The sequence below is a fragment of the Aricia agestis genome, chromosome 1 (genome assembly GCF_905147365.1).
Source record: "Aricia agestis chromosome 1, ilAriAges1.1, whole genome shotgun sequence".
Taxonomy (NCBI): domain Eukaryota; kingdom Metazoa; phylum Arthropoda; class Insecta; order Lepidoptera; family Lycaenidae; genus Aricia; species Aricia agestis.
Genome location: NC_056406.1, coordinates 21,825,593 through 21,837,756, shown reverse-complemented (window position 1 = coordinate 21,837,756; position 12,164 = coordinate 21,825,593). Strand labels below are relative to the sequence as shown.

At 38.7% G+C, this 12,164-nt stretch overlaps 1 protein-coding gene across 3 annotated transcripts in view; it reads right to left on the bottom strand.

Moving 5' to 3' along the window:
* Nucleotides 1-12,164, bottom strand: part of LOC121732903 (protein timeless) — a 33,076-nt gene that overhangs the window by 10,461 nt on the left and 10,451 nt on the right. For 2 of the 3 annotated variants that reach the window (XM_042122936.1, XM_042122931.1), the window contains exons 3-10: nucleotides 11,148-11,698; nucleotides 10,404-10,557; nucleotides 6,978-7,198; nucleotides 6,035-6,282; nucleotides 4,740-5,100; nucleotides 3,176-3,367; nucleotides 1,444-1,541; nucleotides 449-647 (exon numbers count right to left, since the gene is read on the bottom strand). In XM_042122936.1, coding sequence (XP_041978870.1) covers nucleotides 449-647; nucleotides 1,444-1,541; nucleotides 3,176-3,367; nucleotides 4,740-5,100; nucleotides 6,035-6,282; nucleotides 6,978-7,198; nucleotides 10,404-10,557; nucleotides 11,148-11,698 — 2,024 coding nt within the window. Of the gene's footprint in view, nucleotides 1-448; nucleotides 648-1,443; nucleotides 1,542-3,175; nucleotides 3,368-4,739; nucleotides 5,101-6,034; nucleotides 6,283-6,977; nucleotides 7,199-10,403; nucleotides 10,558-10,849; nucleotides 11,082-11,147; nucleotides 11,699-12,164 lie in introns of those variants that run through there. The other variant, XM_042122942.1, reaches the window with a different exon arrangement.

Sequence of the window (12,164 nt, the reverse complement as noted above, 5' to 3'; positions counted from 1 at the left end):
GAATGTGTGAAAGGTGCGGATGAAAGGAAGGAGTTAATTGATAAATTTAAGGTTAATATTATAGATTTATGTTGGTATGTAAGCATAATATCCTCACCTGCAAGTGTTGCGGCAGTGTGTTTGTATAGGATATTTAATTAATTGTTAATCATAGCTATAAGATACGATGGGGCTGGCATGCCATGTATGGCAAAGGCCCTTTATTTAAATAAAGATTAAAAAAACACGTTTTAGGCACTAGCAGAAATAATTTTGACATAAAACTTAGAACAGTATTAAACATACGTAAAAGTAGATGACGCTCGCAGCTCCGTTGCGTCAAAATTAGTTTATCGCGCAGGAACCGTACATTTTTCCGGGATGGAAAGTATCCTGTGTCCTTTCCCGGGACTCAAGGTATCTCCATACTGTTGTATTTCGACGTACGACCTTAGGAAGTGGAACTCACGTCGCATATCTCGAACTCGGACTGCCAGATCGCAGTGAAGGTCTTCAGTATGCGGGGCTGGAAGAGCGCGAACAGGCCGCCCAGCTCGCCGGTCACGTGGTGCATCATCGTGAACACGCAGTCGTTGACGAACTCCCCGTTGCCCTCGTAGTCCTCCAGAAGCAGCCCGTACTGCTGCATTATCTCCGGCGTCGAAAACCTATGGTAATATTACACCCTTTCAGAGAAGTTGATTCATAAGCACAGGACCGGTTTTGGCACTACCAGTAGGGCACTGGTAGTGCTAAAACCGGTCCTGTGCTTCGAGACACATTTCTTCGGCGCCCAGAGTGCTGGTAGTGCTAAAAAAAGGCGGCGCCCCTTTTGTATGCGTTCGGCGCCCCGCTATATCCGGCGCCCTGGGCGGTCGCCCAGCGTCGCCCGCCCCCCCTAACGCCGCTACTGCATAAGCAGATGGCAGACTGGTTTCGGTGGCGTTTTCTCACGCGTTGGTCAACACACACAAAATTGCGAAATCGCATCGCATCGCAAATATATCCGCCACAAAACTCATACTAAAAATGATATTGCGATGTGGGAATTCGCAGTTATGTGTGGCAGGCTGGCAGCCCTAAGTTGACATATTAATTCAACCAAATGACGTAGGTCCGCCAACTGCCTATGAATCAATTTTTTCGATGGTACCATGGGCGTACCCAGGTAGGGGCAGGCGATATCTTGTATTGAATAGCAACACCACGAAGAACGTTCTAGCATGGACTATAATTCTGGAAAGGTATGAGCTGAGTTAAGTTTTATTTGATGGTAGTGTAAACTTGTCTGTTTTTACTTGTAAATGGTTCTTGACTCAGTAGATCGTGTTATTGCGTTAGTTGCAGCATTTCACGTATCTCATTTATTCGAGATTCGCCTAATTATTATAGACAAATAAATTCTTCTTGTGAGTATTTCTGTACTTTACATGTACTAATTAGGCAGATAAAGGATTTACTTACTGTCGTATGTGTTCCACCATAGTTGTTCCCTTGTAGTCCGACGAGCGCATAACCGTATCCAGGCACATCAGCAGGATGTGATTTGTAACTATTATATCCTGTAACAATTTATTATTAATATTATGTCTCATACTACTACATACTTTGATGGAGCCGGTGTGTAATTTCTAATGTGCAAATCATATTTTGTTGTCTATATAATATGTAGTTAAAATATTTTTGAATTTGAAAGGAGAATGAAGTAAAGTGGTCCAAATGTCCACCACTAACGAGACCCATATTATTGACTTATTATCCATTAAATATAGAGTAACTTTTAGTATGAGACAAAATAAAAATAAGTTCTCAGTAAAAAGTTATGACTATAATATGAAAAATGATTTTTTTTTGTGAAAATATTGGTAAGTATTGATATTCAATATTCATTTATTTCAGTGAAAAGTGAAAACCTAATAGGGAATATCAAGCGGCATAGCATAACATAGATTAAGTAGTTAAAATGCAATGGATTATATCAACACTATTTTATGTAATAAAATATTAGAAAACTTTTTAATTCCGTCATAACTTTTTACTGACAGGATATTTTTGGTTGCGGTCCATTTATACAGGGTGTAACAAAAACAAGTGATAATACTTTAGGGTGTGTACGTGTTCCTTGTAGAGAGTTCACTGTGAAAGTAGCAGCGCTGAAAGACAAAAATTTTTTTTCACTTTTGTATGAGCAAGGGCCCGAGCGTCACAAGTTTCCCCATACAAAAGTGAAAAAAAATTTTGGTCTTTCAGCGCTGCTACTTTCACAGTGAACTCTCTACAAGGAACACGTACACACCCTAAAGTATTATCACTTGTTTTTGTTACACCCTGTATAATTGGACCGCAACCATGATGATTCATTATTTAGCAGACCATTACATAAGTATCATTAGTGGTGGACATTTGCACCAAACTCAATACATTTTCATTACATCGACAATATTTTTCGTACAAAATGGTAAAAAACGTGACTTTTTATTAAGCCATAACTTTTCACTGACAGGATAATTTTGAATGAGGTCTGGTTATAATCATTCAGTATTAAGTAGACAATTTTACAATAGGTCTCGTTAGTGGTGGACATTTGGACCAAACTCTATACATTTTATGTCATACTCCTTTGACATACCTACGTTCTACGGCTGCATCAGACTTATCGACGCATGTACTTATCCACGGTCTACATAAGGCGAGTGCAGCCCAGTTTTATTTGAATGCGAATACAAGTCTTCAAGAGAGCAAAAACTCTACGCTTAACTTAGTAGGCGGCATTGGGGACTTTTCCAATAAGCCAAATTAACGAGTTTGTGGCCACCTTTTTTCAAACAAAACAAAAGAGTTCGAACCTTTTTGTATGGAGCGTGGCATACCTAAAGTTTATTTCGTGTACACCTATGAAACATACGTCAATCGACAGAGAAAATAATTACAAACAACAAATACACTCCTTGACAAAATGTCGTAAATGATATACTTTTTGAAATATTTCAGGTTGTATAATATCTAAAATGTTATTTATTTCACATTTTCAAAGTGAAATAACTCAGAAAGTATATTATTTACGACATTTTGTCAAAGAGTATTTGTTGTTTGTAATTATTTTATCTGTCAATTGACGTATGTTTCATAGGTGTACACGAAATAAACTTTAGGTATGCCACGCTCCATAGAAAAAGGTTCGAACTCTTTAACGTACCTGCAAATACTGTTTAGAGTGGTGCTTGGGGTTGTAGTATCGCAGGAGCAGCACCATGAGGGAGCGCAGCTGCTCGGTCTCGCACATCTGCAGCTGCAGCTTGAACAGCTCGCCCTTGTCGCCGTCGCCCACGTGCGCCGCCTTCTTGAACACGTCGATAGCCTGCACGAACTCTCGGATCGCGGTTACAGCCTGAAAATCCATGCTTATATTAAAAATTGACCTCTGTGGCTCAGTTGGTGGGCGTGTTGGTAGCTCAAGCCGGGGGGGTCGCGTGTTCGAATCCCGCTGACGGAACAAAAAGTTTTCAAAAAGTTCCTGGGTCATGGATTTGTATTAAATATGTGTATCATATTATAATAAATGTTAAAAATCTTAAATATAAAAATATGTATATAGTATAGAATTATAAAATATATTTCCGTTGATTGGTACCCATAACACAAGTCATTCTGGTACTTAGCACGGGGCCAGACTAACGTGGTGTGAAGCGTCCATAGAAAAAAAATATGCGAAAGTGTGCTCTTCACGAAACGCTGAACCGATTTTGCTGAAATTTGGTATGGAGATACTTTGAGTCCCGGGTAAGGACATCTAAGGATACTTTTTATCCCGGAAAAATGTACGGTTCCCGCCCGATAAACGAATTTTGGCGCAAAGAAGTTGCGTGCGTCATCCAGTTTAAAATACATACATATATTAACCCATCAATCCCCAAGCGGCCGGCTGCCGCATAATAATTGAAAATCTATTGTGTCTGCGATGCCCACGATGGCGGTGGTAAAGACGATCGGCGCAGACTTTCAGTGTTTGGATTTTCAACCCCAAAGATAAGGATAGAAGAGGCATGCGTGTCAGCTTCCACACATTACGCGACAACGATATCTCATATCTGAGATCTGACAAAAAAAACTGCTAGCTTTTATTTATTTGTGTGATGTTTTATCCGAAATCCAGATATTTGTCACATGTCGCAGACCGCAATTAGCGCCGATGAATAATACAATTATACCATACCTATCTTCAGAATATTTCATATTTTTATAAATAGCATGGTTAGAAAGATGGTGCGTTATCTGATATAATTACCATCATAGGTGGTCATAATAGTGGGCGCCGCTTCCATATGGATGGACACCACAGACATAGATCAAGATAGATACCGCATGTCGCTCCATTTGTATGAAAACGAGCGTGCCACTTTTTTACTACCTACTGTGACGTACCGATGATAAGAAACGTGCCCATTATCAAGGCCAACGTTTCTATTTGAATTTCTACAGCTCAATACGGCACTTTTAGGCATTTAGGCATTTTAAAAATTCCGTTTGATGTCCGATTCCGATAGCAGACTAAAGAAAAGACTTTCGAAAGACGAGCATTGCTCGTCGTTTGGGAACGCGATATGGCACGCGAAGTAGATACATACACATGCGGTATCTATCTTGATCTATGTCTGTGATGGACACACTTTAAAATTGTCCATATCATAGATTCGTCATCACCAACACGCTTGACAATTTCGGAAGTCACTAAATATCGGTAACTGGAAGAGTTCACTCACCAAGTGGAGTCTCCTCACGCAGGGCCTGAGGTCGTTCCCGTCCATCTTGAGGGTGAGCTCGAACTGCTCGCACAGGTTCACTCCCTCCGCCGTGAGGTACGATATGATGTCGAACGACAGCACGTTGCTCACGTGCTCCAAGTCCAGCTCGATCTGAGTCGCGAACTTCAAGAAATACGTCACCAGCCAGAAGAAATGCGAAGTGTCGATTTCCAACTCTACAGTCGTGAGGATTTGCGAGTGAAGCGTCCGCACTAGGGAGTTGTAACCCTTCAGCAGGAAACAGACCGTGAACTCCTTCAATACGATGGATATGTCGTCGTCCGTTGGCGAGGTTTGCGTTAGTCCTTTTGCATTTAGTCTGAAACACGTCCATTCAATGACAGTGCGAATATTCGATAGACAGATACTTTTTATATTGAATAGTGTAGCGCCACCTATAATTCAGTTGCCGCAAACTACTGCCTCGGAAAGGCAAGTCCGTCCGCCACCAGAGTACCTGTAGTTTTTCGCTAGATGGCGACGCTTTTTTTTTGTGTTACCACTTTCCAGAGAGTTCGAGGAGCGCGCGGGCAAATGGCGGGTTGACTTGCGTCTCCCGTTTTATTTTATTTAGTTTTATTATTTTAATTCATGTGGAATACAGAAATAAACACAGTTTCTGAAGAATAAACGCGAGTTTCTATATAAATATTAATATTTTTAGTAAATATAAATATTTTTGCTTTTGGTGTCATAGCATAGGTTAGAGCAACGATATCAAAATACTTAGATACGACGTATGCCGTCAAAACTGTAGCAATGTTTTTGCATGCAAAATTTGCATCGAGAAAATATTGCCGTCCTTTTTTGTCTTACAGTAATAGCATATACTACTTTCTCTTTCGCTCATTTTACGCTTTAATCGAATCGAGAAAATATTGTCGTCCTTTTTTGTCTTACAGTAATATCATATACTACTTTCTCTTTCGCTCATTTTACGCTTCGTTTTGATTTTTCTTTTAAAATAGAAGACAATAATTTAAATATTAATAAAATCTTAGTAATTACGTGTGAAATATTACACCTTTGGATTTATTTGTATTCCTCGTTTTGTTACTGCACTGTCGGAAGGCACATGACGGCATTCTGGAGTGAAATGTAGCTAAAAACAACGCGGTAATTAATGATTTTCGCGCTGACGATTGTATGGAATGCTTTTTCTAACGTTCTAATTCTATGAGTTAGAGCACCACTGCCTCGAACAGTTTAGTGGATTAAAAAAATATGAATAATGAGATGTATTATAAACTTACATGTTTAGCTTTCCACGTTTGACGATCTTCTTTCTCTTTCTGTCCTGGGGCGTGGCGCTGGGCGGGCGCTGTTTGCTGGTCATGCGGGGTTTGGAGTTGTGCGGCTTCTTGGCCGGCAGCTCGTCCTCGTTGCTGGATGTCGTCGTCGTCTCCTGATTCTTTCGCCGACTGATAAATTCTATATTCCGCTTGTTCTTTTTGTCGGAATATAATTTTTCCTTCATGACGGTGTCTTTCGCCAGCAAATCCTGCGTTATTTATTTTATATCATTAGAATTGCGTTGGGTCAACACATATTGCATATATTTTATAGGTTCAGTATTTGAAAACAATGCTCAGTATTGTAAAAGACTGCCTCTTTCTGGTCAGTTAAAATTAATAGTCATGTAAAAGAAAGAGCATCCCATCGTAAGGGAAATTAGGAGGGTTCAGGCGATTGCTAAAATGTTTTACTTAAACATCTTCTATCGAGCTTATTAGCTGTTATAGTTTTTCCAATATTCCAAATTTTTTATTCCTACCTTTTCTTTTATAGGGTGCAATTAAACCTACCGGCTATTTTTTTAGGGCTTAGGTATCATTAGGAGAGTCCATCGAAAAAATAGGGTGTAAAATTTTTTACAACATAATATTTTATCCCGCTTAAAATTGTTGCAGAACGGTCACTTCGCGGCGGTGGGTATGAGCGGGGGTGAAGCGGGGGGTGGCGACGGAAAGGCGGCGACGTGTAGTGTACATTAATTATTGTGGTGTTTTTAGGATAACTTTCGGAAGCTATTTCTCAACATTTTAGTACTTACCTACTGAGTGATTATTATAAAAGAAAAGATACGAGTAAGTATTTTTATTTTTTACAAAGGATCAATATATCAAAATTTGGCCGGAAGGTTTAATTGCACCCTGTATTAATTTCTATGCTTTTCCGAATCGTAAATTAACTTACACTCTCAGACGACCCTTTAATATTGTGGTCGTCACTGCTGGTATACGTCGACTTTTCATTCATAGCCTTCTGCTGGATTTCATCGTTGGTCTCTTTATTTTGTGTGGTCGTGTTCTCCCAAGTGTTATTGGGCATATCCTCGTCACTTTTTCCGCTACCGACGGTATCGGACGAGTCTGAAGTCGGGTCCGACGTTAAGATAGGTGAAGAATGATCACTGCCTGCAATGATAAAGACGTGCATATAATAATAATAATAATATCTATGGACGCTTCACACCACGTCAGTCTGGCCTCGTGCTAAGTACCTGAAGGACTTGTGTCACGGGAACCAGAAAACGGAAATATGTTTAATAATTTTATACTATACATATATTTAAGATTTTTATTATATCATACACATATTTAATACACATCCAGACCAGGGAACATTGAAAACTTTTTGTTCCGTCGGCGGGATTCGAACCCGCGACCCCCGGCTTGAGCTGCCAGTTGCCACACACTCAACCAATTGAGTCACAGGCTAGGTCGTCAAATTGTTTACTCGATGAGCTCCAGTAATTCATGTTCGTGAATCGTGTTACATAATACATGGCCGTGTTCGCGTGTTCGCTACGAACACCTCAATCGTCGAGCGCGGCTGTCGGCGCTCTTCCGTCCCACTCACACGCACGGGAACATTCGCGGCGCGGTACGACTAACGAGGTAAGGCACTACCACACCTACAACCGCCGTGAACGCTCATAGTTTCAAAATTATAATATTGTAAAACTGGAATATATAATATTATATGTAATATGTATATTGTATAAAAAGTAGTTTTTCTTTTTCTCTTACGTTCGACCGAACAGGCCGTACCATAGATGATGGAATTCCTGTGATATGATTATTATGAACACAATTATATTATAATACTAGCTGTTGCCTGCGACTTCGTCCGCTACTGTATAGAAAATCTTAAGGATAACGAATAAGAGTAAAATTATTATTTTTAAACAAAAATTGAAACCGACTTCCAAGGTAAAACAATAGTAATTTTCTTAAATGAACTAAAAAGTATTAATTCATAATTCATATTATTCTGTAGGTACCTACTGAATATTTCTGTTCTCAATCTTCATAATTTGAAGTCGGTACTAGTCATATAAGTTGCAGTTTATACGTGGGAGAGCCATGCTTCGGCACGAATGGGCCGGCTTGACCGGAGAAATACCACGTTCTCACAGAAAACCAGCATGAAACAGCGCTTGGGCTGTGTTTCGCCGAGTGAGTGAGTTTACCGTAGGCCCAATCCCCTACCCTATTCCCTTCCCTACTCTCCCCTATTCCCTTCCTCACCCTCCCCTATTACCCTATTCCCTCTTAAAAGGCCGGCAACGCACCTGCAGCTCTTCTGATGCTGCGAGTGTCCATGGGCGACGGAAGTTGCTTTCCATCCCGTTTGCTCGTTTGCCCCCTTATTTCATAAAAAAAAAAGTTATATTTTGTCATGGAACTGGTGATTAGGTTAGCTGGTAGTTGGTACCGACTTCAAAATAATGAAGACTGAGAACAGAAATACTGAGTACCGAATATGAATTATTTAATACTTTTTAGTTTATTTAATCTACATCTACAAAAAAAGCGGTAAATTGCACATAGAAATTGCGCTAAACTTGGATGCTACGAAGTAAAAAATTATGAAGATTGAATACAGAAATAGTTGACGCGTCTATGTGTGTCCCAAAAAATATCCAGGAGTTTCCTCTATATCTCACGAATTGCAGTATCAGATCACCACTTTCGTAATCATTGTACCAAATTCGGGTTATTGTCCCTCCACATAGACAGTAAACACTAAATAGCAAATTAGCAACAAAAGAGTTTTGAAAATCAGTCAACAAACGGTGGAACAATAATATAATCAAAGGCAAGATTTTTGATAATTATGTGATGATTCATGGCATAATTATAGTGATGATGATGATTAGTATTATTGACACATTGACATAATAATATGCTTTTAGTTGTTGAAACAACGCCAAAATTACCGAACATTTATCTATGAGGATTCAAGAGTTCTCTACTGGCATCTTCGGAACCAGGGTGTACTTCGGCGCAAATTCTTATTTTTTGGTAGTTTAAGCTTAAAATTAGGGAATGCAAATCTCGCGAGATTGGGGCTCAAGCGAGATCCCGCGAGTTTATGAATACAATACCGCGAGATCTCGCCAATTTCGAGATCTCGCGAGATTAGTAGTTTGGTGGTTTTTTTTGCAAATAATCACAGTATTTGAATAAATTACGAAAAAAAAGTAATAAAATATAATTAAGTTTTTTAAGATTAACATTCATTTTCACAATTTTTTTCAATACAATTTTATGCATCAAACATTGTTTGATGTATCTGTCTATAATTTTAAGTAGTAAACTTTGACATACGTATCTACTATCTATCAACAACGTTTTATCGCGGAAGCCGGCGTCCACGATAACGTGACGTCCAGAATTATAATAGCGCACTATCAAATACAAATCTTTTAATAATAAAATAGTTCTTTTATAACTAACAAAACAGCGAGAAGTCAAAATTCAGGACCTAGTTGAGAATCACAATGCACAGTTGCTTACTCCGTCCGTGTCAGTCAGCGCTTCAAATAAGACGTTCTTATGCTCAAGTGCAATCTCGTCAAACTCGCGAGATCTCGCCTTTTTTTCGTCCGAGATCAATCTCGCTAAAAAGGCCGAGATCTCGCGAGAACGAGATTGCATTCCCTACTTAAAATCCTTCAGAAAAACGTAAAATCACTATATTATGTTTCCATATAAATTTTAAGGAGTCCTGTCGATTTCTCATGGATTGCATCATCAGATCACCACTTTTGTGATCATGTTACCAAATTCGGACTACATCTCATACAACAACAAAAGAATTTTGGAAATCGGTCTACAAACGATGAAGTTGTCCACAAACCAATATAAAAAAACTGAAATATATCCTCCTCCTTTTCGGAAGTCGGTTAAAAAGCAGCCTAAGTTATGCCTTACTACGTCAGCTATGTGCCAAAAAAGGTCCCGTCAAAATCGCAATCGTAAAAAATGTTGTTTTGGTGTATGTACCCTATATACATTCATATGCATTTAGTTAAAAACGGTTCTTTCAATATTACAAACAGACACTCCAATTTTATTTATATGTATAGACTAGCGATCCGCCCCGGCGTCGTACGGGTATAAAATATATAGCTACTGAAAAAATGATTAGAATCGATAGCCTATGTCTGTCTGTTACCTCTTCACGCCCAAACCGCTGAACTGATTTAGCTGGGTATAGAGATACTTTTTATACCGGAAAAACGTACGGTTACCGCGCGATATCCGGATTTTGGCGCAACGCAGTTGCGGGCGTCATTTAGTATGTATTATTTAACGATGGGTGAACTTATACCTCCATTCTGGGGCGAAGTGTTGCTTTCATTGTCTTCCGAACTCTCCGACAGTGTGGTTTCTAACCATATATTCAATAGTTTGTGTAGCGTCGTCACATGCTGGTCTTTGTACAACAATGCTATCAATTGTACCATGGTCACTGCCCAGTGCACCTGTAAATTACATAAAATACAAACACACACTTTGACTCTTACAACTAACTGTTCTGTGTCAATTGTCATTCGGAACAGAATTGGGATTTAGGTATGTTAACATTTCTTGTACTGATATGCATTCCAATAAAACATTTAAGATTAATTAATGTTATTTAAGTATGTAAGATCAGCATTTATATTTACTATATTAGTCACTTATATCTGTTGAGTATTCTAATAATTTTTATTTTAATATTTATGATATTATATAAACTCAGGAATGGCCATACCGTACCACTCTGATTTTTACCATTTTTGTAATGTCTAACACTCTTTAATAACATCGATAGCTAGCTACACTTCCTCAGGTAGAACTTAGGTACAAGTAGGACACTTTTTAGTGTCTGCTATTATTTTATCACCGAATTTTCTCTCTCGTCCAGGATTAATTTTGTGTTTTTTTTCAGGTTCATCAACGTGACATGCCCAAATTCTCACAACCCAAACTATAGCGACTTCGCAAAGTTTCCGATTCAGTCTCGCTCATTTACCTAAAATAAATAATGTTAGCCCACTAATAAACAAATCAACATTGAAAATGAACTCACCGCGTCCGGGATCGTAATAAGTTTGAGTAGAATTTTGTCAAAACTATGACTGAACAAATTCCACAGTATTTGATTTTGAACCGAGTGAGATGGTCCGCTATAGCTACAAGACAGGACGTTCACTTCCTCCGGTATGTGCAACACGTTCCGCAAGAACAGGAGCGTGTTGCAGATGTTGGTGCGCTGTTCCATCGACAGCTTGCCGTTGGGTCCGGATTCGGAGTTTTTCTTTAAAAATTCGATCACCACTTTCGTGGCTCGATGGTCGGTTAGAGTCGTTTTAGTCGAAGCGAGCAAGCTATTTATTTCGAAAATTGCGTGTCTACCGAAATCTGTTTTGGTGGTCGTCTCTAGCGAGAGGAGGCACTCGACGGGTATCGACAAATTAACGAATATCTTTATCAAAAGTTCGACGGTCTTCTCGTCTTTGGTATGAATCAGCAGGGGAATGAGATCTTTATTTATGTTTTGTCCGAATCGAATACTTCTGCGGTAGGTTCGTTGTAATTTGTCTTCTGTTAGTATATTATGCAGAATTAACTCCAGGGCCGCTAAAACAAAAGTTGTAGAATTATCACAAATAAGTAGTACATAATAATAATTATATTCGCCTTTTAATAATTATATTTTTTATTTATCAAATTAGTCGGGGTACATAAATCGCCTGATACGTTTGTGTGGATCGTACAACAAAATATTAGGTATATCATAGTAAGATTCGTCTCGACTCTCGAGTCCCAGCTTCCCTCTTCGCCTACTTTCACGAGCTATTATTATTGAGTATAAAATAATTATATTGAGTATTTAAATTATTTTCTAATTTAGAAATTTTGCACAGCGCATGTAAAGACGAAATTTAGATATTAATAACTTAACTGTAAGTAATTAAATTTAGATTTTGATAATATGATAATATAAGTAATTAAATAAACTGTCAAACTCTTCATTAAATTGTTTGAATGTCTCTGAGTGTGGCAGTTTCTACTTTAAGCTGATTATTAACTTTAGAGCCCCGTT